General features: G+C 45.1%; 1 protein-coding gene across 1 annotated transcript in view; it reads right to left on the reverse strand.

Moving 5' to 3' along the window:
* Positions 1-25,036, reverse strand: part of cdh7a (cadherin 7a) — a 294,111-nt gene that overhangs the window by 21,676 nt on the left and 247,399 nt on the right. Inside the window, 2 exon segments of the mRNA XM_055634342.1 lie at positions 14,033-14,169; positions 19,185-19,438. Coding sequence (XP_055490317.1) covers positions 14,033-14,169; positions 19,185-19,438 — 391 coding nt within the window.

Here is a 25,036-nt window from a genome sequence, read left to right on the forward strand (position 1 = left end):
TGTGTTCATCCATGCCTCCAACCCTAGGCGACCATCCTTTCGACGTTAGAGATACTGGGCGGAAATAGGCCCATCGGCCCACCGAGTCCATGCTGACCAGCGATCTCCCTATACACTAGAACTATCCTACACACTAGGGACAATTTACAATTTCCAGAAGCCAATTAACCTAAAAACCTATTTGTCCTTTGAGTGTGGGAGGAAACTGGAGCACCCGGAGAAAACCCACATGGTCACGGGAAGAGCGTAAAACTCCATACAGACTGCACCCATAGTCAGGATCGAACCCGTGCCTCTGGTGCTGTAAGGCAGCAACTCTACCACTGCACCACTGTATCGCCCTAGCACTTTCAAGTCTCTTACTGGGGTTATCTATCCAGAACCACATGTGCACAGGTTCCTTGAATGTGTTAACCCATCACAAATATCAGTCTGAAGAAGGGTCCCGACCTGAAATGTCACCTATGTGTGTTCCAATGCTGTCTGACCCGCTGTTTCTCCTGCACTTTGTATCCTTCTGTGTAAACCAGCAACTGCAGGTCCTGGTTTCTACATTAATCTCTGCAACTCCATCGACCACTGCCAACGAAAGCCTCAATCCAACATTATTCCCATACCACGGCAGCAATTAGGTAAAATTACTTTAAATTCCACTGAAGTGACGTCAAATTCAGCCCGTCATACTACCCTTAGTATTTACACCCTGGAATACACACGCCAATTAAATAGTAAGATTAAACGAGAACTTACCAGTTCGAAGTTTGATCGTTATTTTATGAGGAGTACATTGAGGGAATACGTGAAGAACCCCGCCAGGACGCATGCGTGTCATTCTTCAAAGCAGCGGTGTGAAATCACAGATAACTGTAATGACTGTACATAGTAAGATTAGAGAAGAAAATACCAGTTGAGTATATGATCAAGGGTGGGAGCGGAGGGCACGTATTCCCTCAATGTACTCCTCATAAAATAATGATCAAACTTCGAATTGGTAAGTTCTCGTTTAATCTTACTATTTTACTTCGGAGTCACGTGAGTGACTACGTGAAGATTTCAAAGCTCTGTGATTTCATGCCGTGGGAACGAGTCCATGCATCACATCTGCCTTAATTGACTGTGGGAGGAATTGTGTTAACATGTTTAGACATGAATCCAACATTGAAATCCATGATAAATTGTTAACACCAAATTATAGCCCCTATATATGGGGTGAAATTATATTACAGAACTTAAAATTGGCTCTGCAAAGTTCCAGTTTAACTACTGGTTTGTGGTAGAATAGTTGGAACATTTTCCCCTGATCCATCCTGCTGTCTCGAGGATTTGGTTCATTGGTACATCCAACTCCATAGCTGCCGATGTAGTTGCAGCCCAGGTGGAATAAGATTTGAATATGTTAGTATCCACCCCAGCTGTTGTTAAAACCTGTTTCAGCCATCTGGAAATAGTTTGAACCAACACTTTTTTGTGGGTTTGTTTGTGGCTGATTAGTAGTGCCATCTCATAGCCTCAGATGTTTTTGGTTTTTTACCATATAGACCAATAATTGTCTTATTATACAGAGACGATATCTGTAGGGTAATCCCTAAATTCTATTTTGAGGCCTGATGATCCCGGTCTGTTCTGTTTGACTAATTCGTAATATGAAACGTTATAATCCTGTTGGAAGAAGTCATATCGTCCAGCCTTAACTTATGTACGACTGTACCCTTAGTGCCGTGACCAAAGCCATCAGCACAACTGTTTTGTGCGTCAGTCTTTGCAGGAACAGAGCTGTTGCTGGAGACCAATTCCTTAGCAACGTTAGGGCAATACTCATATCCCCTTTAGAGAGTACCTGGTTCTTGGGGGATTGATATTAAAAATTCCCCTCATAAGTTTCGTTATCAGGGGTGAGTCCCAACAGAATGACGCTCTGATCCTCGCCATAGATATGTTGAAAGGGCACTTCTGGCGCAGTTAATGGCACTGTAACTGAGCCCCTCATCATAATGGAGGCCTGCCAGGAATTCGATAACAGACGTTATGTTCATCAAACTGTAGGTTGTTTCTGTGACAATATATCTCCCATTTCCTGATGTATACCAGATATAGTTTTTGGTGGACTGTCTGTGGCCCGCTGAGATAATGTTTAATGTTCGGTCCGCCAGTCCCAGTTGCAGTAGAGGTTTCTTTAGACTCTACAAATTGGTAGGTTTGTTGTTTTTGACATGGATGGGTTCCCCTGTTATGGGATGAACCAATAATCTGGTTGTTTCAGGATGGTGATGCATGGTTAAAACCCATGTTGAGTATCACAGGGAACCATGGTTAAGTAGGCCAATCGGCACTACCAATTAACAGACGCTGAGTCTTGTTGTATTTTTCGTAATACTCGACTGATGATGCAGAAAAGGAGAGAATGCATAAACAATTGCCCCCTCAATGCAGTGAAAAGCATCTTTCCCTGCTGTCCCAGGGTCTGGTTCCCAAGAAACACAGTTTGGTAACTGGTGATTATTGGTCTTATTTTATTGAATTTGCGTGACCTGATGTTTGTCACTGAATTTTGGGTTACCTGGTAGGTAAGTAGCTGATATTCCAATATTTCTCTGGATACACCCTTACCAAATTGTATTAGTCAGTTTGTCACTCTGTACTCTGACATGCTGGTGATTTATCCCAGAGCAGTATGACTTTAGGCCATAGAACGTACCCCACATTTCCAAGTAGTTTATGCCCAGTGTCTGTGATAATGATGCCTCCTGTGCCTTTCATCTACCTCCACAGATGGAGATGGAAATTGGTAGTACCCCAACCAAGCGCACTGGCATCAGTTTGTAGCACCATTAAGGGTTTGCTGATAACGATAGGGTTGGAACAATGCCGAATGTTATCCCTCCACCATTTTAATTCCATAAGCTTTGATTGGTGGCTTATTGGTCTGTCAAAATGACCAGTATTAACTTTGAGTGTTTGTATTTTTGCCCTTTGTAGATTTTTGGTAATACAAAGGTCCAAATTGTGTGGCTGGAAAGGCAGACACCATATGCCAATTATACTTGCTACCAATCTGATAGACGGTTCACTGATGTCAGTGGGGTTGTTACAGACCTCTGTTAAGACTGTAGCCTTGTCCTTTGGTAAAGTCACCAACATATGAGCTGTCAATAGTGAACCCCGGTTTTCACCCAATTGTATGGTGGCTGTTACAGCTAGTTAGGCCAACTCCAAAGTTATGCCCACAATTAGTATGATCAGTATGATTATGTATTTGGTAGAGCTCTATACTGCCAGAGCTGCCCCATCCAGTTGATTTTTTTTTTAATAACGTTTGTGATCAGTCCGTGTAGGCACTGAATAGTAAGCATCTTTTAGGTCGATGCTAGCCATGGAATAGCCTTTGGAAATCAGTCCTTTAGCAGTTACCAGTTCCCATTTTGTACTGAATATATAGTACAATGTATTCAATTTGGTCAATTCGATGATGATGCGATTGTCACCATCTATTTTGTTTTTGGTAAAGATATAAGACACAAATTCCAGCCAATCGTGTTGGGTTTACCCATGACCCCTTTTGCACAATTCAATGGTATATCCCTGGATACTGCTTAGGATATAAGTGTCTGTAATTAATATACACCATGTATCCAAAACAGTGTAATCTCCCACCAATGTGTGTATTATCCACTCTTCCTATAATTTGTAAGGGACCAGACCCACCTACATCCATTGTTACCAGTGGAAGTTTGCTTCCTCTGTGTGGTCTTCGTGGAGGTTGAGGCACCGGTGTCTGGGTTTGTTTTTGGGTTGGAGATTTGCGCATCTTCCAGAAAGGCCGGTCTGGGTTATGGTCTAAAAGACCGCTGGCCTGTATGCCCAGCCTTTGAGCTTTCACCAACTTCTCTTGTTCTGCGGGTGGGTGCATAAGACTGCTGTCTTTGGCTGTAGGAGATCCTTAATGTTGTTGCCTTTATGAGCCCCAGGGCTTTCCTAAGTCCTGCTCTGACATGTTTCCAGATGCTATTTCCACGACTGGAACATTCAAGGATGCGCAGTTTCCTGGTCCCAAGTATTTTTGCAATGGTGTCCATCGTGGTCTGGCTGTATGTATTTGGATACCATGACCAGTAGATTTTGCCTTCCTGCACCCCCTGCACACTTGTAGTTTTGTTCGTCAAAACCCCTCTTCAGGGTCAGCCCAGAATTGACCCCCCAGTACACCCCTCTGACGAGGGAGATGCATTGTTCAGCCCTACAAGAGGTGCTGCTGTGGGTTTTACATAGTGCCCACAGCGACTAGACTCCATCTCCCGGAGCCTGTCGTGTTGGAGCTCGGCTCCATAAGCCGCTCCAACCGGCTCCAGTGCTCACAGTCGCTGGCCGCCCAAAGTCGGACTCATCAGTTCTCGACTCTTTTAGTTTTCTTCTTGCCTTCCCGCCCAGACGCAGTGTTTAATCTGGCCGGTGCGGGGGCGAAGTCGGGCACAGCTGTTCCCTTATGGGTGATTCCTGTGCCGCCGGCCGCTGCTGACGTCCGCAACTCCGCGGTCTTTCCCCGCCAGCTCTGGTCGACTTCTTTGCCTTGTGCATGTTTCCCCACCTGTAGAACAGAATGGGAACAATAAAGACCGCAGTATCACTTACCTGCAGGTCCAGGCTTAAAACTTGCCGTTAAGGAGGAACGTCCTTCCACCCCTCCTCCTGCCGTTTTGACTTGTCAAAGCCAACGGCTCCGTTCTGTATAGTCTCCCGCCCAGCCATGGTGTTTAATCTGGCCGGTGCGGGAGCGAAGTCGGGCACAGCTGTTCCCTTACGGGTGATTCCTGTGCCGCCTGCCGTTGTTTGCACAGCTCTCCATGTTTCCCCACCTTTGAAACAGTATGGGGAGAATAAAGACCGCAGTTTTACTTACCTGCAGGTCCTGGTTTAAACTGTCGCTACGGGGGAACGTCGTTCCACCCCGGCTCCTGCCGTTTCGACTTTGTCAAAGTCGACGGCCCCATTCTGAATAGTCTCCCACCCGGCCGTGGTGTTCTGGCCGGCGCGGGACAAAAAGTCGGCACAGCTGATCCCACTTACGGGGCTTGTGCCTTCAGCTGCTGCTGGCTCCCGCAACTTCGCGGTCCTCCCCAGCCAGCTTCACTCGCAGCAACTTGTGGACACTATTTTGTCCAGCTTCCCCCCCCCACCCCGCCCCTGTGAAAACACAGCGCAGGGACAAAAACTACCGCAGAGTAAATCACTTACCTGCAGGTCGCGGTTTCAAACTTACCTGCTGCGGGGGAACGCTCCACCCCGCCTGTTGTTTCGCAAGCGTGAAAGCGATATGACACGCATGCGTCCTGGCGGGGTTCTTCACGTAGTCACTCACGTGACTCCGAAGTAAAATTGCAGGTTATGCTGCTCTTTCAATACCAACAATTACTTCAAGGTGATTTTAGTTTTAACTCAGTTATTCCAAAGAACCATTGCAGTGTTTGTGTCCAGAATTGATCGTGATCAATGATCACTTCCATTTAGTTTATACACCCAGGGACAGTTTTGTGGACAGTTTCTTCCCAGCTGTTATCGGGCAATTGCTATTGAGGGAGTGCAGCGTTGGTTTACAAGGTTAATTTCCGGGATGGCGGGACTGTCATATGCTGAGAAAATGGAGTGGCTGGGTTTGTACACTGGAGTTTAGAAGGATGAGAGGAGATCTTATTGAAACATATAAGATTATTAACTGTTTTTGGACACACGGGAGGCAGGAAACCTGTTCCCGATGTTGGGGGAGTCCAGAAACAGGGGCCACAGTTTAAGAATAAGGGGTAGACTATTTAGAACAGAGGCAAGGAAACATTTGTTCTCACAGAGAGTTGTGAGTCTGTGGAATTCTCTGCCTCAAAGGGCGGTGGAGGCCAGTTCTCTGGATACTTTCAAGAGAGATCTAGATAGGGCTCTTAAAGATAGCAGAGTAAGGGAATATGGGGAGAAGGCAGGAACGGGGTACTGATTGGGGATGATCAGCCATGATCACATTGAATGGCGGTGCTGGCTCGAAGGGCCGAATGGCCAACTCCTGCACCTATTGTCTATTGTCTATTGCAACTGAACCATTCTCTTCCCAACTAGAGAGTGGACTTGACCTCCCATCTACCTCATTGGAGACTTTTGAAACTATCTATGAAAGGAGCTACGTTAAAATTGTCCCTAGTGTGTAGGAAAGAGCTCATGTACGGAGGTGATCATGGAGATGTTTCCGCACTATATCTTTAAAGTCTGAAACATGGAAACAGGCCCTTCAGCTCAAATCTTCCATGCTGACCAAGATACCCCATATAAGCTAGTCCCGATATGCCAACAATTGGTCAGATCCCTCTAATTCTTACCTGCCCAAGTGTCTGTTAAATGCTGTATCTGTTATTGTACCTGCATCAACTATTCCCTCTGGCAGCTCATTCCATGTACCCACCACCCTCTGAGTGAAAAACATTGCACTTCAGTCTCCTATTAACTCTTGCCACTCTCACCGTGAACCTGTGTCCTGTGGTTCTTGATCCCGCTATCCTGGGTAAAAGACTGCATTCACCCTATCCATTCCTCTCATCATTTTGTACACCTCTAAAAGATCACCCCTCATGCTCCAGTGCTCCAAGGAATAAGACGCCTAGCCTGCTCAACCTCTCCCTATAGCTCAGGCCCAGAGTGCTGGCAGCATTCCCATGGGATCAGATAAAATGGCAGTTTTGGTAGTGGTATAGTTTTCTTAATGCCATGTATATTATTAGTTATTGATGAGACCACCATCCATCTCCTTTTAAGAGTGAACGTTTACCTGGAAGGGATAGAACATGTTGTGCTTTTCTTCCTCCGTCTTTACCCCGTGCAAGAAAGGACTTTGCTCTGCCCAAAACATAGCCTTTAGCTGGACAGAGATGTCCGCAAGTGAACACTGTTGACTGGTGCAGAGAAGATTTACAAGGATGTTGCTGGGACTCGAGGGTCTGAGCTATAGGGAGAGGTTGAGCAGGCGAGGACCCTATTCCTTGCAGCGCAGGAGGATGAGGAGTGATCTTATAGAGGTGTACAAAATCATGAGAGGAATAGATTGGGTAAATGCCTACAGTCTTTTCCCCAGTGTAGGGGAATCAAGAACCAGAGGACATAGGTTTAAGGTGAGGGGGAAAAGATTTAACAGGAACCTGAGGGCCAACTTTTTTACACAAAGGGTGGTGGATGAATGGATCAAGCTGTTGGAGGAGGTAGTTTTAGCAGATACTCACGTAACATTTGAGAAACATTTGGACAGGTACATGGATTGTATAGGTATAAAGGGATACGAGCCAAACATAGGCAGGTGGGTCTAGTGCAGAGGGGACATGTTGGTCAACATGCGCAAGTAGGGCAGAAGGGGCTGTTTCCATGCTGTATGACTGTGACTATTGTATTCATGTATAGTATTTTCTGATTCAATTGGATAGCACACAAAGAAAAGCTTTTCACTGTACTGACAATAATAAATCAACGTCAATACCAACACCAAAGGACAAGGGCGTTGACGGATGCGAACACCGCCACACACGGGTTCCCCTTCAAACAGTGCACTAACAAACTTGGTTGTTGCTTCATCAATGCTCCCCCTCTCCAATAACATTGTGCGAATACTCTCACCGAGAGGACCACAGCAGCTCAATAATATGGCTCATCACCAGCTCTCCAGGCTAATCAAGGTGAAAGACTACTATTGTGTCTATCTCATGCTTGACGCTCTGCAAATTCTCAATTTACGGGCTTTGAACTGCACGAGATGTAGATAATATCCTTCAGCAGATTGCAATCAGATATGAACTTCCATTAAGTCCAGATTCAGATGCATCATCGGATTTTCTTCTTTATTGATTTGTTAACAATATAGAACACAGAACCGTACAGCACAGAAATAGGCCCTTCGGCCCACAATATCCGTGCTGACCAAGATGCCAAGTTGAACTAATCTCCTCTGCCGGCACGTGATCCATATACCTCAATTCCTTCCATTTTCATGTGCCTATTTGAATGCCTCTTAAACACCATTGGAACATAGAACAGAGAGCAGTACAGCACAGGAACGGGTCCTTCATCCCACAATACCCGCACCAAACACACTGCTAAGTTAAGCTAATCTCCGACTGGTCATGATCCATATCCCTCAGTTCACTACATTTTCATGTACCATTCAGGAAGCCTCTTAAACACCATTAGAACATAAAACAGTACAGCACAGGAACGAGCCATTTGGCCCGCAATGTTTGTGTCAAACATGATGCCGAGTTAAACTGATCTCATCTGCCTCTACATGATCCCCATCCATCTATTCTCTGCACTTCCATGTGCTTTTTTTAAAAGCATCTTAAATGCTATTATCGTATCTGACTTCACCACCACTCCCGGCAGCACATTCCAGGCTGCCACCTGCGTAAAAATTCTTGCCCTGTGCAAATTTCAATTTTGCCCCTCTCATCCTAAAGCCATGCCCTCTAATGTTTGATGATTCCGCCATGGAAAAAAGGTTCTGAGTGTGTACCCCATCAATGCTTCTCATCATTTTATATACTTCTATCAGGCCTCCCCTCAAACTCCTACGTTCAAGACAAAGCACTTTAAGCTTGGATCAATCTGTTGTCATTTCCATATACAAGGAATTGCAGATGTTGGTTTACACTAACAATACTAATTGCTGGAGTAACTCAGCGGGACAGGCAACATCACTGGACGACATGGATAGGTGACGTTTTAAACTTGGGACCCTTCCTCAGACTCCAGAGTCTGAAACGTCATCTATCCATGTTCTCCAGAGATGTCGCCTGACCCGCTGAGTTACTCCAGTATATCGTGTTTATTTATCTGAAATATAAAGTTGCATTATAACCATGTTGAGCAACACTTGAACACAGGCAGGCACTGTCCAGCTTGTTCTCTGTCCTTTAATTACTACAGCGATATAGCATGGAAACCGGCCCTTCAGCCCACCAATTCCATGCCAACCAGAAATCGCCCCATGCACAAGTTCAATCCAACCCACTAGGCACACAATGGGGCAGAATGGTGGCACAGCAGTAGAGTTGCTGCCTTACAGTACCAGAGACCCGGGTTTGATCGTGACTACAGGTGCTGTCTGTTTGTACGTTCTCCCCGTATCCGCGTGGCATTGGCTTAGGTAAAGATTGTAAAATTTTCCTAGCATGTAGGATAGTGGTGTGTGGTGATCGCTGGTCGACCCGGACTCAGTGGGCCAAAGGGCATGTTTCCACGCTGATTCTCTGAACTAAACTAAATTGGACAATAGGCCAATGAATCTACAAACCTGCACATCTTTGAGAGGTTGAAGGTAGCCGGAACATCTGGAGGAAACCCTCAGGGTCACGGGGAGAACGTACAAACTCCGTGCAGACATTAGGCTCGAGGTTAGAATCAAACCTGGGTCTCTGGCGCTGTCGGGCAGCAACTTTACCACTGCACCACTCTACTGCACATACTTGGTCCTGCCTACTCAGCAAAGCTGACAACTGACTGATTCTCTTCCCAGTATAATTAACACCTTCCCCCCCTTCCCTCCCCCCACCAGTTCCCCTACCCCCCACCCCCACCGCCAACCCCACCCCACCCCCCCAGAGATTCTTTGACAGCTGGTTTAGCCTCAGCCCGAGACACTGACCAAACAGATCTCTCGACGCGTCTGTCTGTGAAAGTCTCTGACATTCACAAGTACTTAAAGATAACATAAAGCTATTAAATAATCACGCTATTAAAAATTTAAACATGATTAAAAATTTAACATAAAAATATTTAAAAAAATAATTAAAACACTTGAAAACATTTAAAAACATTTCTGTATTAAAGTACTTTTAAGTGAACAATTTAATCCAAATCAATTAATTCAAAAAAGATGGACAGTTCGTTAGCTGTAATTTACATTTTCCCTTGGAGCTGTTCGTCTTGATTGAACTGTGCCGTTACTGGGCCTGTAACTAGTCCACTCTGTCTTAGGTTGGGTAAGAATATTTCTTAACCCGTCTGCTGGAATACCACGCGTGCAAGGTTACGGCTTTTAAAAGATACTTGGACGGGTACATTTCTAAGGAAAGGTTTAGAGGGATGTGGGGCAAATGCGGGCAGTTGGGACTCGTGTAGATGAGGCATCTTGGTTGGCATGTGCAAGTCGGGCCGAAGGGCCTGTTTCACGCTGTATGACCTCAGACAGACTTTAGAGATACAGCGTGAAAACAGGGCCTGCAGCCCACCGAGTCCGCACCAACCAGCAATCATCCTGTAGATTAACACTATCCTACACACACTAGACACAATTTAGGTATTGCATCCCCTGCAATAATAATAATGGGGTGGTTTGGGTGGGAAAGAATTGACAAGGGAGGAGATGTTTTGTCCAAGGTCCTTTCTTGCTTCCAGACCCACCTCCCCCCCCCCCCCCCTCCTCCCCACTACAATCAGTCTGAGGCCCTAACCCAAAATTTCACCAATCCATTTTCTCTAGAGATGCTGCCTGACCCGCTGGGTTACACGCATTTTGTACGTATCATCGGCAGATGAGCCAGCACGTATTGTACATGCAGATGAGCCAGCATGGTGAGTTGGGCCAAACGACCTGTTTCCGTGCTGCATGACTGTGATTCTAATGTTTTTTTTTTTCATTTTTAGAGATACAGGGTGGAAACCGACCCTTTGACTCACTGAGTCCGCGCCGACCAGCGATCACCGCACACTAACATTATCCTAACTATTTTACCAAGCCAATTAGCCTACAAACCTGTACGGCTTTGGAGTGTGTGAGGAAACCCACATGGTCACAGAGATAATGTACAAACTCCATACAGACAGCACCTGTAGTCAGGATCAAACCTGGGTTTCTAGCACTGTAAGTCAGCACCTCCAGCGGGGTGCCACTGTGCTGCTCATGGTGCACATGGTGCCTTCCATGGAGTACATGGATAAGACAGGTTTGGAGGGATGTGGGTCAAACGTGGGCAGGTGGGACATGCAGGTGGAGCATGGTAAGCTTTGCTGAGGGAGGAAGTGTAAGGACGGGCGTTGCATCTCCTGCAGCTGCAGGGTAAAGTACCTGGGAAGCTTGAATGGGAAGGAACAAGACACCAGTCCCACTTGCCCGTGCATGACCCTTATCCCTCTAAACCTATCCTATCCAAATGGCTCTTAAACATAAGAACAATACCTGCCTCAACTACCTCCTCCAGCAGAAGGTTCCAAGTGCCCACCATCCCCTGAGTAACAAAATGACCACTCAGATTCCTATTAAATCCTTCCCCCTCATTTTAAGCCTTGATTATAGCATTGTCTGATTTAATTGGATAGCTTCACTATATCTCAGTACATGTGGCAATAATAAACCAATGTAATCCTCATGTGAAAAGCAAATTCTCTTATCCCTGTCCTGAATGTTCAACTATTATCCTGAAACTGTGACCCCTGGGTCTGGACAGCCTATCCAAAGGAAATTACCCTGTCAGATATTGCATGTTTCAATCAGATTACTTCGTCTTCTCTTGAGGGCCTGTCCCACTTACGTGTCCTTGGCACGCAAATTACGCAACCTAGTGGTCACGTTGAGCCGCGACGGTCCCGCGAAGGTCGGGTGCGATTTTATGCATACACACAGTTGTCTGGAGTGTGTGACGTCATTTGAAGATGGACACAAAGTTAGAGTAACTCAGCCGTACCGGCAGCATGTCTGGAGAGAAGGAACGGGTGATGTTTCGTATTGAGACTCTTCTTCAGTCTGAAAAGAAGGGTCTTGACCCGAAACGTCACCCAGTGCTTCTCTCCAGAGATGCTGCCGGTCTCGCTGAGTTACTCCAGCATTTTGTGTCTATCTTCAATTTTCTTGGCCCCATTCTGGGAGTAGAAGTGGGGCTGATCCGGACCGCAACGGCTGTGAGTCCCAGGCCGAGTTCGGCGATCGTTTGCCTGCTTCTGCTGCTGTTGAAGGTGAGACGTTGCGTCGCGCCAGGGTCTTGGGCCTGTCCCACTTTGGCCGTCAGTTCCGTGACAGGCCATTGGAGCGCGAAGACTTCATTCACTACAAAAATTTCAGAGCCCCGCGCGATGTCGCGTGCTTCTAAGTGGGACCGGCCCCGCGCAGCCATACTATGCCCGTGCACCTCAACGCGACCACGAGGTTGCGTAATTTGCATGCCAAGGACACGTAAGTGGGACAGGCCCTTTACTCTGGGTGGCACGGTGGTGCAGTGGTAGAGTTGTTGCCTTATAGCACCAGGGACCTGAGTTTGATTTTGACTGCGGGTGCTGCCTGTACGGAGTTTGCTCCCTGTGACCGCGTGGGTTTTCTCCGGATGTTCTGGTTTCCTCCCACAACCCAAAGGCGTACAGGTTTGCAGGTTAATTGGCCTTGATAAAATTGTAAATTGTCCCTGATTTGTAGGATAGTTCTAGTGTACAGGGTGATCGCTGGTCTGTGCGGACTCTCTGGGCCAAAGAGCCTGTTTATGCGCTGTAGCTCTAAAGTAATGTACATTCTAAAGTCTTCTTAATTCAAGAACACAAAAGACTTAAGTTGTTTCAGGGCATCCCAACTGGAAACCTCACCTATCCGTTCTCCAGAGATGCTGCCTGACCTGCTGAGTTACTCCGATACTTTGTGCCTTTTTTTGTAAACCAGCATCTGCAGTTCCTTGTATCAACATACAAGGCTTGTCCACTTATTCTCCCAACATATGCCAACCCTGCAATCCTAGAAATCATCGCAGGATTCCCCTTACATAATTAATCCCTGAATCCTAAGTCAAAAATCCCTCAGTTTTAATTTAGTTTAATTTAGAGATACAGCTTGTCCACACCGACCATAAATCACAAATACACTATGTTATCCCAGTTTCGCATCCCACACACAAGGGGCAATTTACAGAAGCCAATTAACCTACAAACCTGTAGGAACAAGCAACTGCAGATGCTAATTTATTCCCAAGATAGACACAAGGTGCTGGAGTAATTCAGTGGGCCAGGCAGCATCTCTGGAGAAAAAGGATGGGTAACGTTTTGTGCTGGAACTCCTTTATCTCCAGAGATGCTGACTGACCCGCTGAGTTACTCCGGCACCTTGTGTTAACCAACAAAACTGCACATCTTTAGAATGTTGGAGGAAACCGAAGCACCTGGAGAAAACCCACCCTGTCACAGGGAAAACATGCAAACTCCATACGAGGTCAGGGTCAAAGCCCGGCCTCTGGCACTATAAGACAGCAATTCTACTGCTGCACCACTGTGCCGCCCTTCTCACTACTTCTCATTCTTTTAAACTCAAGAACTTCAACCCACTTTCAGTCTGAAGAAGGGTCCCAACCCAAAATGTCACCTATCCTTTTCTTCCAGAAATGTTGCCTGATCCACTGAGTTACTGCAGCATTTTGTGTCTATCTTCAGTATAAATCAGCATCTGCAGTCCCTTCCAACACCACTTAAAAGGCTCGTCTACTTATTCTCTCCTCATATGACAAACCTGCCACCCCACAACATCAACGAGGAATTCCCCCAACATGATTATTCCCTAAACCCTAAATCCTAAATCTCTCTGTTTTACTTCCCCTCTCGCTTTATTTGTGTCCACTTTTTAAGATTCTCTTTAAAATCTATTTAAGTGGCAACAAAGCTCTTTAAGACATCCTGCAGATAGTAACGCTTCTGCAGAATTACACGAATTTCACTCTTAATTCAGTTTAGTTTCGTTTATTTTAGAGATACAGGATGGAAACAAGCCCTTCAGCCCACCGTCCATGCCGACCAGTGGTCACCGCATACACTAGTTCTATCCTACACACAGTAGTCAACTAACCTACAAGCCTGTCGGTATTTGGAGTGTGGGATGAAACCGGAGCACTTGGAGAAAGCCCACACAGTCACAGGGATATATATATAAGAACTCCATACCGACATCGCCCGTAGTCAGTATCGAACCGAGTCTCTGGTGCTGAAAGGCAGCAACTCCACCGTTGCGCCACCCTACCACCCTCCTTAGTGAATTTCTGATTTAATTACTTACGGCTCTCCATGGCTAACACTGTAATGTTGTGCTCCTCATTTGTCTCCCTGTCCAATGACTTAGCGATTGTGATCACTCCTGTGTTGGCGTCAATGTTAAAATATCGTTCCAAGTCTGTGTTGCGATCTATGGAATACCTGCGTTGAAGAATTTAAAGAAAGGACTGTTAGTTTTCGATCATAATACGTGTTTCAACCAAGGCACATTCACTTCCTGTGTGCTCTATAAAGACAGCAAGGTGATATGTGGTGATATAGAACAAATGAATGGAAGATATGCAAAAAGTAACGATAAGTAGCAATAAAAACTAACATTACTTTTTTCATATTCTTTTTTGTTCTATATTTCTCTATATATCACCATCTATATTTCTCGTTTCCCTTTCCCCTGACTAAGTTTGAAGAAGGGTCCCGACTCGAAACGTCATCCATTCCTTCTCTCCAGATATGCTGCCTGACCCGCTGAGTTACTCCAGCTTTTTGTGCTTATCTTTGCTTTAAACCAGCGTCATCAGTTCCTTCCTACGCACAGTCAGTTTCTCGCTTCTTTTTTCCTGACAGGTTTACTGCTAACTGTGCTCTGAAATGGCACACTAACTTTGGCTGTTCAGGGCCCCGATTAGAGATGGGCTGTAAATTTCCACCCAGCCACTGATGTCCAAATCCAATAAAAATAAAATCCTTGGTTACACAATTGGATTAGTATTGGCCACTGGTCAATGTCGCCTTCTACCTCTGCCCCATCAGTTTTATAACTAATGGGTGTAATTGTTAATTTTTTTTATGCTTCCCCATTGATTTTTTCTCTCTTGAAGATAGAATCATTGAATCGTACAGCAGGGCAGCTGTATTTTGGCCCAGGATTCTGGTTGCAGCAAGGTACATGGAGAGGAAAGGTTTCAAAGGAAATGGGCCAAACGCAGGCATGTGGAACTAGTGTAGATGGGGCACCTTGGTCGGCATGGGCAAGTCGGGCCGAAGGGCCTATTTTCATGTTGTATGACTCCATGTCTCTATGATTCTATGAGTCCGCCGGATAGTGAAGGCCTGGATAGAGTGGATGTGGAGACGATGTTTCCACTAGTGGGAGAGTCTCAGGCTGGAGGCCATACCCTCAGAACAAAAGGATGTACTTTTAGAAAGGAGATGAAGAAAATTTTATTTAGTCAGGTGATGGTGAATCTGTGGAATTCATTGCGGCAGACGGCTGTGGAGGCCAAGTCAATGGACATTTTTATCGCGGAGATTAACAGATTCTTGATTAGTACGGGGTTATGGGGAAAAGGCAGGAGAATGGGAATGAGAGGGAAAGATAGATCGGGCATAATTGAATGGTGCAGTAGACTCGATGGGCTGAATGGCCTAATTCTACTATAACTTATGAATTTATGTACGCTAATTGTACATTCATTTAATTTTCTATCCCCACATTAAAATCAACAGTCCACCTGATTCTCAACTAAGCTCTAGGCACAATTCCCAAAGGCCAATTAATCTACCAACACACATGCCTTTGAGCTGTGGGAGGAACCCGCAACACACAAAGGAAACAGGTGGCAGGTTGGAGGCAGGTGACTAGTGGGGTGCCTCAGGGATCTGTGTTGGGTCCTTTGTTGTTTGTCATGTACATCAATGATCTGGATGAAGGGGTGGTAAATTGGATTAGTAAGTATGCAGATGATACCAAGATAGGGGGTGTTGTGGATAACAAAGAGGATTTCCAAAGTCTACAGAGTGATTTAGGCCATTTGGAAAAATGGGCTGAAAGATGGCAGATGGAGTTTAATGCTGATAAGTGTGAGGTGCTACACCTTGGCAGGACAAATCAAAATAGGACGTACATGGTAAATGGTAGGGAATTGAAGAATACAGTTGAACAGAGGGATCTGGGAATAACCGTGCATAGTTCATTGAAGGTGGAATCTCATATAGATAGGGTGGTAAAGAAAGCTTTTGGTATGCTAGCCTTTATAAATCAGAGCATTGAGTATAGAAGCTGGGATGTAATGTTAAAATTGTACAAGGCATTGGTGAGACCAAATCTGGAGTATGGTGTACAATTTTGGTCGTCCAATTATAGGAAGGATGTCAACAAAATAGAGAGAGTACAGAGGAGATTTACTAGAATGTTGCCTGGGTTTCAACAACTAAGTTACAGAGATAGGTTGAATAAGTTAGGTCTTTATTCTCTGGAGCGCAGAAGGTTAAGGGGGGACTTGATAGAGGTCTTTAAAATGATGAGAGGGATAGACAGAGTTGATGTGGACAAGCTTTTTCCTTTGAGAATAGGGAAGATTCAAACAAGAGGACATGACTTTAGAATTAAGGGACAGAAGTTTAGGGGTAACATGAGGGGGAACTTCTTTACTCAGAGAGTGGTAGCGGTGTGGAATGAACTTCCAGTGGAAGTGGTGTCGGCAGGTTCATTGGTATCATTTAAAAATAAATTGGATAGGCATATGGATGAGAAGGGAATGGAGGGTTATGGTATGAGTGCAGGCAGGTGGGACTAAGGGAAAAAAAGTTGTTCGGCACGGACTTGTAGGGCCGAGATGGCCTGTTTCCGTGCTGTAATAGTTATATGGTTATATGGTTATATGGAAACCCAGTCAGCCACAGGTAGAATACGCAACCTCCACAAGACATTGGTGAGGCCACATTTGGAGTACTCTAATCAGGTTTGAAATGAACAGCGCCAGAGAGCCGGGTTCGATCCTGATTGCGGATGATGTCCTTCTGTGGGGAGCTTGTACGTTCTCCCCGTGACTGCGTGGGTTTCCTCCGGGTGCTTCGGATTCCTCCCGCATCCCGAAGATGTGCAGGTTGAAAAGTTAAATGGCCTCTGTAAATTATCCCCAGTGTGTAGGGAGTTGATGTGAGAGTGGGATCATGTGAAACGGTAATCGTTGGGTCAACTGGTTATTCAGGTAGAAGCCAATGATGAGGGAATAGCTCCAAGAGACTTTTCCGTGAATTACCCCGTGTGAACGGCCGATTGTAATCATGTATGGTCTTTTCCCTGACTGGATAGCATGCACCAAAAAGCTTTTCACTGTACCTCAGTACACGTGACAATAATAAACAAAACTAAACTAAACTAAATCTAAATAGTTCTAGTGTACGGTGATCGCTGATCAGCGTGGACTCCGTGGATCGAAGAAACATAGAAACATAGAAAATAGGTGCAGGAGTAGGCTATTCGGCCCTTCGAGCCTGCACCACCATTCAATATGATCATGGCTGATCATCCAAAATTAGTACCCCATTCCTGCCTTCTCCCCGTATCCCTCGATTCCATTAGCTGTATATCTGAACTAAACCTCCGTTTTAAACGGCTGCCATTTAATCTTGTAACAATGTCATCTGTCTTGAGATTCTCTGACTAAATGGAACATCTCCACTGACTCTGTCTAGCTTTTCTTCCGGAGCCTGCTCTCCTAAAGATCATCACCCCTCCCTCTAAACTCCAAGGAATACAAATGTAATTTCTTGAGCTGCTCATGACTGGGCAAGCCTCTCGTCCCAGGAATTTTGTGTAACTTTGTTGGTGCCAAATCGTAGCAACACTTGTGTACTGCTGAGATGAGGTGTGCTGTATGATTTTACCAGGTTGTGTGCAAAATAATGCATTTCACTGTATCTAGGTAGAGTGACAATAAAATATCATTGAATTGAATCATTGAATCATTGAATCATTAAATTGCTTTTGCACTATCTCAAATGTTAGTACATTGAAAATAGAAAGTACAGCACAGGAACAGGCCTTTTAGCCCACAATGTCTGTGCCGGACATGATGGCAAATTAAACTAATCCATCTGCCTGCACATGATCCACATCCCTCCATTCCCTGCATATTCATGTATCAATCTAAAAGCCATTTAAATGCCGTTATTGTATCTGCCTGCTTGTATCATTGTACGAGCTTTTATATCTGTAGCTCATTAAAGGCAACCATCACACTCTGTGTATAAAATTTGCTCCACACATCTCCTTTCAACTTTCACCCTCTCACCTTAAAGCCATTCCCTCTAGTATTTTACATTTCCACTCTGGGGAAAACGTTCTGTCTATCAATCCTATCTATGCCTCATAATTTCATACCTTCCTATCAGGTCTCCCCACAGCCTCCAGTTGTCAAGAGAAACCCGTCCAAGTTTGTCCAACCTCTCATCATAGTTGATACCCTCTAATCCAGGCAGAATGCTAGCAAACCTCCTCTGCACACTTTCCGAAGCATCTATATACTTCCTGTAATGGGGCCACTAGAACGGCACATGATACTCCAAATGTGGCCTAACCAAAGTTCCATAAAGCTGCAACAAAATTCCTAAAGCTCCAAAGGCATACAAGATTATAGGCTAATTGGCTTGGTGTAATTATAAATTGTCCCTAGTGTGTGTAGGATAGTGCTAGTGTACTGGGATCGCTGGTTGGCACGGTCTCGGTGGGCTGAAGGGCCTGTTTCAATGCTGTATCTCTCAACTAAACTAATCATGACTTATTTGGAGAAACAAGGAACCGCAGATGCTGGTTTACCAAGGAAAGGCGCAAAATGCTGGAGGAACTCAGCGCGCCAGCCAAAGAAGGGACCCGACCCAAAACATCGCCTGAGCATGTCCTCCAGAGAAGCTGCCTGAACTGCCGAGTTACTCCAGCACTTTATGCCTTTTCATGACTACCTTTCCTTTGTGCTATTCCTTCAGCCCACAATGTCTGTGCTGATCATGATGCCAAGACCAAGGGGCTTGGATTATATTTTTGTGAAATTTTGAAAATTATAAAGAAGAAGAGTTTGTACTATGTTGAACCTAAGAGCTTACATACTGGGGAAAATAACGGGGAAAATGACCAACAAAGGGAACCCAAGGATTTTAGTGAGGCAAGGAATAGATTTATCATGATGCTTAGGTTTCACAGCACAGCTAGTTTGGTTAAACTAAACATTGATGGTTGCAAACAATGCCAGGATGAGTGAGAGCTTGATTAGTATGAGTGTCAGAGGTAACGGGGAGAATACAGGAGAATGGGGTTGAGAGGGAAAGATAGATCAGCCATGATTGAATGGTGTAGACTAGATGGGCCGAATGGCCTAATTCTGCTCCTGTCACGTTTAAGGGGCCGGGTGATCCCATGCCGGACGACGGGAACGTACCTGACGGGACTGTTGGTCGTGTCGGGGTCGTGGGCAGAGACCGTGCCGATGGCTGTGCCTGCCCTCGCCGCCTCGGACACCGACATCCGGTAGAGTGACGAGCTGAATTGAGGAGCCTCGTCCACATCCTCCACCACCAACCTCACCGACGCCGTGTCGGTGAACGGCCCCAGCGGCTGGAAACGCGAGTCCACGTTTGCGTTGGAGACTTCAATCTTCAGGTTGTAGCTGGATTTCTTTTCAAAATCCAGTTCCTGCAAAATGATAAAAAATTGCACGCGTGTTATATTTATTAACTCCGCATGATGTCTCTTCATTTACAGAACCAGGGAAAACTAGTCACATTCATCAGATGCTGACGCTTAGCATCCCATTGGATAATTAAATGGCAGAGGTATTTACAACGTGTTTGCGCCAAGATTCTCAGTCCATCCATCTTTGTTATACTTGTTATTCACGTTTATCTGACTGCCCGCTGAGTGAATAAAGTTCCAAATATAATACGTATTTTCAAGTCTATATAAGGGTCTCGACCCAAAATGTCACCTATTCCTTTTCTCCAGGGATTTTGCCTGTCCCGCTGAGTTACTCCAGCAATTTATGTCTATCTTCAGTGTAAACCAGGGTTTGCAGTTCCTTCCCACACCAATTTTGCGTGTTCCACAGATTTTCATTTATTTTCATTCATCCTTACAGCGTTAAAGGAAGCCATTTGGCCCATTGTTGTGGAATAAAAGGAGGTATCTCTAGAATGGAGATGAGGAGGATTTTCTTTAGCCAGAGGGTGATGAAACTGTGGAATTCATTGCCACAGTCTGCTGTGGAGGACAAGTCAAAGGATATTTTTCAAGCTGAGATTCTCGATTAGTAAGGGTTTCAAGGGTTGTGGGGTGAAGGCAGGAGAATGGGGTTGAGAGGGAAAGATAGATCAGCCATGATCAAATGGCAGAGCAGACTCGATGGGCCGAATGGTCTAATGCTACTCCTATGTTTTGTGGTCTTATGGGTTTATGAATGAAGCCCAGTTCATCACACAGAACAGACTCCCCACTCCCGCTTCCACAGGAAAGCAGCCAATATAATCAAGGAAATTTCCCATCCCGGTCATTCCCTCTCATCCTTGTTCTAATCAGGTGGAAGATATATAGCTTGAAAATGCGCACCACCAGACTCAGGAACGGCTTCTTCCTCTCTGTTGTCAATCTCCTGATAGGAGATTGACAACAATCTTCCATAAGCCAGAGTACACTTTTAATCTTCCAACCCACCTCATTGCAGATATTGGACTTAATAAAGAACATGGGACAATAACAAACGTTTCTTAAAAGTTATGATAGTATCTGCGTGAACTAGCTCCTCCGGCAGCTCGTTCCATACTCCCACCATCCATTGTGTGAAAAATTTACCCCTCAGTTACCAATTGAACCTTTCCACCCCTCACCTTAAACCTATATCCTCTGGTTCTCGCTTCCCCTACTCTGGGTAAAAGACTTTGCATTTCCTCTATCTATTCCTCTCATGATCTTGTATGCCTCTACAAGATCATCCCTCATCCCCCTGCACTCCAGGGAATAAAGTCCTAGACTGCTCAACTTCTCCCGACAGCTCAGGCCCCCAAGTCCTTAACATCCTCTTAAACCTTCTCGGCACCCTTTCCAGCTTGACAACATCTTTCCTACAGCATGGTGACCAAAACTGAACACAATACTCCAAATGTGGCCGCACCAATGTAGTATAAAATTGTAACATGACCTCACTTCTATACTCAATACTCCGGCTGATGAGGCCAATGTGCAAAAAGCCTTTGTGACCACCCTTTCTATCTGTGATGATACTTTTTAAATTGATCACAATTTATGGATAAATATGTATATAACTATAACGTCCAGTTTCAGGAACAGCTTCTTCCCTACAGCCATCAGGCTATTAAACACTACAACCTGATAAGCTCTGAACTACAATAAATTATTATTATTATTATTATTATTATTGTTTGTTTTTGAGTATGTGTGTATGTGTATGTATGTATATATATATATATATATTTACATACACATACACACATACTCAAAAACAAACAATATATATATAATAATAATAATAATAAACATATGTTTATATATATATATTATTTTATATATATATATATATATATATAAAATAATATATATATATATAAAATAATATATATATATAAACATATGTGAGTATGTGTATATATATACACACTGAACTCTTTTTCCCTCTCGTTTATCATACAGTTACTATGTTTACATATTCTGTTGTGCTGCAGCAAGTAAGAATTTCATTGTTCTGTCTGGGACATATGACAATAAAACACTCTTGACTTTTGACGCTTGAGTACTTTCTTACACTTTTCCATGATGCCGTAGAACATAGAACAGGCAGCACAGTGGCACAGCGGTAGAGTTGCTGCCTTATAGCACCAGAGACTCAGGTTCCATCCAGACGACAGGTGACCTGACAATCATTCTCCCTGTGATCTCATGGGTATTGCCTGGGTGCACCGGTTTCCTCCCACACTACAAAGACGTACAGGCTTGTCGGTTCATTGGCTTGGGTAAAATTGTAAATTGTCCTTAGTGTGTAGAATAGTGCTAGTGTACAGGGTGATCGCTGGTCGGTGGGGACCCGGTGGGGACCTGGTGGGCTGAAGGGACTGTTTCTGCACTGTATTTCTAAAGTCTAAACATAGAACACAGTACAGTACACTACAGCACAGGAACAGGTCCTTCAGCCCATATTGTTTGTGACAAACATGATACTGAGTTAAACTGATCTCATTTGCCTACACATGATCCATGCCGTGGGACCTTTGGGCAAAATGATCAAAAGTAAAATGACTGTGGGGTACAACATCCATTTAGTCCGGGAAGCAAATACTCTCAACAGAGTGATGAAAGCTATTCTCTTTCCCACAGGAATGTAATAGTCACTGTCATGAGAAACCGCTGAGCTGTAACATTTTTTATTTCCACAGTAAATCAGAACTGGAGGAAGTGACAGAAGCAGAACAATTATACCAGCTGAAATATGCACCAAGAGCCCTGACTTTGATCTCATTAAAAATCTAAATCAGGACACATTTACTCTATCACTTGGGGAGTATTCTGTTCACAATTCGAGTCATACAGCATGGGCACAGATCCTTTAGCCAACTCACCCATGCTGACCAAACTGACCCATCTAAGCTGGTCCCATTTGCCCCCATTTGGTCCATATTCCTCTAAACCGTTCCTGTCTATGTACCTGTCCAAGTGTCTTTTAAGTGTTGTTATTGTACCTGCCTCAGCCACACCTTCTGGCAGCTCATTCCATATGCCCACTGCCCTCTGAATGAAAACGTTGCCCCTCAGGTTCCTACTAGATTTTTCCCCTTTCACCTAAAACCTATGTACTCTGGATCTTGACTCCTCCACCCAAGGTACAAAAAAATCTCTGCACTCACACTATCCATTCCCTTTATGGGTTTATACACCTCTATAAGATCACCTCCCATTCACCTGCACGCCAAGGAATAAAGTCCTTGCCTGCACAACCTTTCACTATGACTCGGGCCCTCGAGTCCTGGCAACATCCTCGTGAATATCCTAGGTAGACAAAAATGTTATGGCAGCATCTATGCAGCAAAGGAAATAGGCAAAGTTTCGGGCCGAAACCCTTCTTCAGACTGGTGCAGGCTGGGGGAGGCGGGAAGAAGAAAGGAAGAGGTGGAGCCAGAGGGCTGAGGGAGAGCTGAGAAGGGGAGGAGACAGCAAGGGCTACCGGAAATTGGAGAAGTCAATGTTCAGGCCACTGGGATGCAGACTGCTCAAGCGGAATATGAGGTGCTGCTCCTCCAGTTTCTGGTGGTGCTCACTCTGGCAATGGAGGAGGCCCAGGACAGAAAGGTCAGATTCGGAATGGGAGGGGGAGTTGAAATGCTGAGCCACAGGGAGATCAGGTTGTTTAATGCGGACCGAGTGAAGGTGTTCGGCAAAACGATTGCCAAGCCTATGCTTGGTCTCACTGATGTAGATCAGCTGACATCTAGAACAGCGGATGCAATAGATGAGGTTGGAGGAGGTGCAGGTGAACCTCTGTCGCACCTGGAATGACTGCTTGGCTCCTTGAATGGAGTCAAGGGGGGAGGTGAAGCGACACCTGTAGCATCTCTTGCCGTTGCAACGGAAAGTATCCAGAGAGGGGATGGTGTGGGTGGGAAGGGAAGAATTGACGAGGGAGTTACGGAGGGAGTGGTCTTTGCGGAAAGCAGACCGGGGGGGGGGGGGGAGATGGGAAGATGTGGCGAGTGGTGGGGTCAGGTTGGAGGTGGTGAAAATGACGGAGGAATATCCTCCGTGACTCGTGAATATCCTCCTCAATCTTCACCATGCTGAATATCCTCCATGAATATCCTCCTCCATCTTCACCAAGCTAAATCGGCAAGACCACCAGGAGCAGTGTCAATGAGCAGTGGCACCCCGGTTACTCCCTCTTCTCCCCTCTTCCATAAGGCAAGCGGTATAGAAGTGTGAAAACGTACACCTCCGAAGTCAGGGACAGTTTCTTCCCACCTATTATCAGGCAACTGACCGTCCTCTCACCAGCTAGGACTTTCCTGAACTCTCATCTACTTCATTGTAGACCTTCTGTAAACTATCTTTAATCGCTGGACCTTATCTTACACTATGTGTTACAGTATATCCTTTATCCTGTATCTGTACACTGTGGACAGCTGATTACAATCATGTATGGTCTTTTTTGCTGACTGCATAGCACACAACAAGAAATTTTTTCACTGTTCCTCAGTTCACTTAACAATAATAAACTCAACTAAAACTAAAACTAGAAATTAAAATAAACTAAATGCTTGGAGTATTGAATTCAGTTTTGATCATCCTACTTTGGGAAATATGCCACTAAATGGAATAAAAAACCTAATGATTTCTGAGGATGTTCCCAGGACTCAACTTGTAACCAAGCTGTAGAAAGTGGTTGAGCATGTGATCTTATTCCTTGGAGTGTAAGAGGCTGAGAGGTGATCTTATAGAGGTGTATAAAATCATCAGAGGAACAGATTGGATGAATGTTCTCATTGGTTACAGATCTCCAATGTGAAATATCATCTTCCAATACCACCCTCTGCCTCCTACCACCAGGCAGATTTTGTATCCAATAGGCTAACATTCCCTGGCTAACAAATCTCATCTTCCAGACCAGCCTATCATGCAGGGCCTTGTCAATGCGGCAGGGACACAGGTTCCCGCAGTAGAGTTGCTGCCTTACAGCGCCAGGGACCCAGGTTCGATACTGACTGTGCTTGCTGACTGTTCGGAGTTTGTACGTTCTCACTGTGACTGCGTGGGTTTCCTCTGGACTTCTCCCACACTCAATAGACGTGCGGGTTTGCAGATTAATTTGCTTCAGTGAAATTGTAAATTGTCCCGAGTGTGTAGGAGAGTGTTAGTGTGCGGGGTAATCGCTGATTGGCACTGACTTGAGGGGGTCGATGGGCCTGTTTCTGCCCTATATCTCTAATGTTAACTTTTCATCAGCTTTTAATAGCTGGAGCTATTTAGTGGTTTGTAAGAGAGGGTGAAGAGTAGGAGGAAGGGAAAGTGTGGGAGAGGATTAAATCAGGACTGATTGATGAGAAAGTGCACAAGAAGGCGGGTCTAGGTGACAAGGAACCCTTGATTGCCCGAGAAAATTGCGTGGACTCAGTGGGGCAAAGGGCCTGTATCTCTAGATTCAAAGACAGCTTATCTGTATCGATGCATCTCCGAAGTAAAGTCCAAAATCTAAATGCCTTGCTGGTGGTCACGTCGACAACTGCACTCATCAGTCCT

The sequence above is a fragment of the Leucoraja erinacea genome, chromosome 4, assembly GCF_028641065.1.
Source record: "Leucoraja erinacea ecotype New England chromosome 4, Leri_hhj_1, whole genome shotgun sequence".
NCBI classification, from domain to species: domain Eukaryota; kingdom Metazoa; phylum Chordata; class Chondrichthyes; order Rajiformes; family Rajidae; genus Leucoraja; species Leucoraja erinaceus.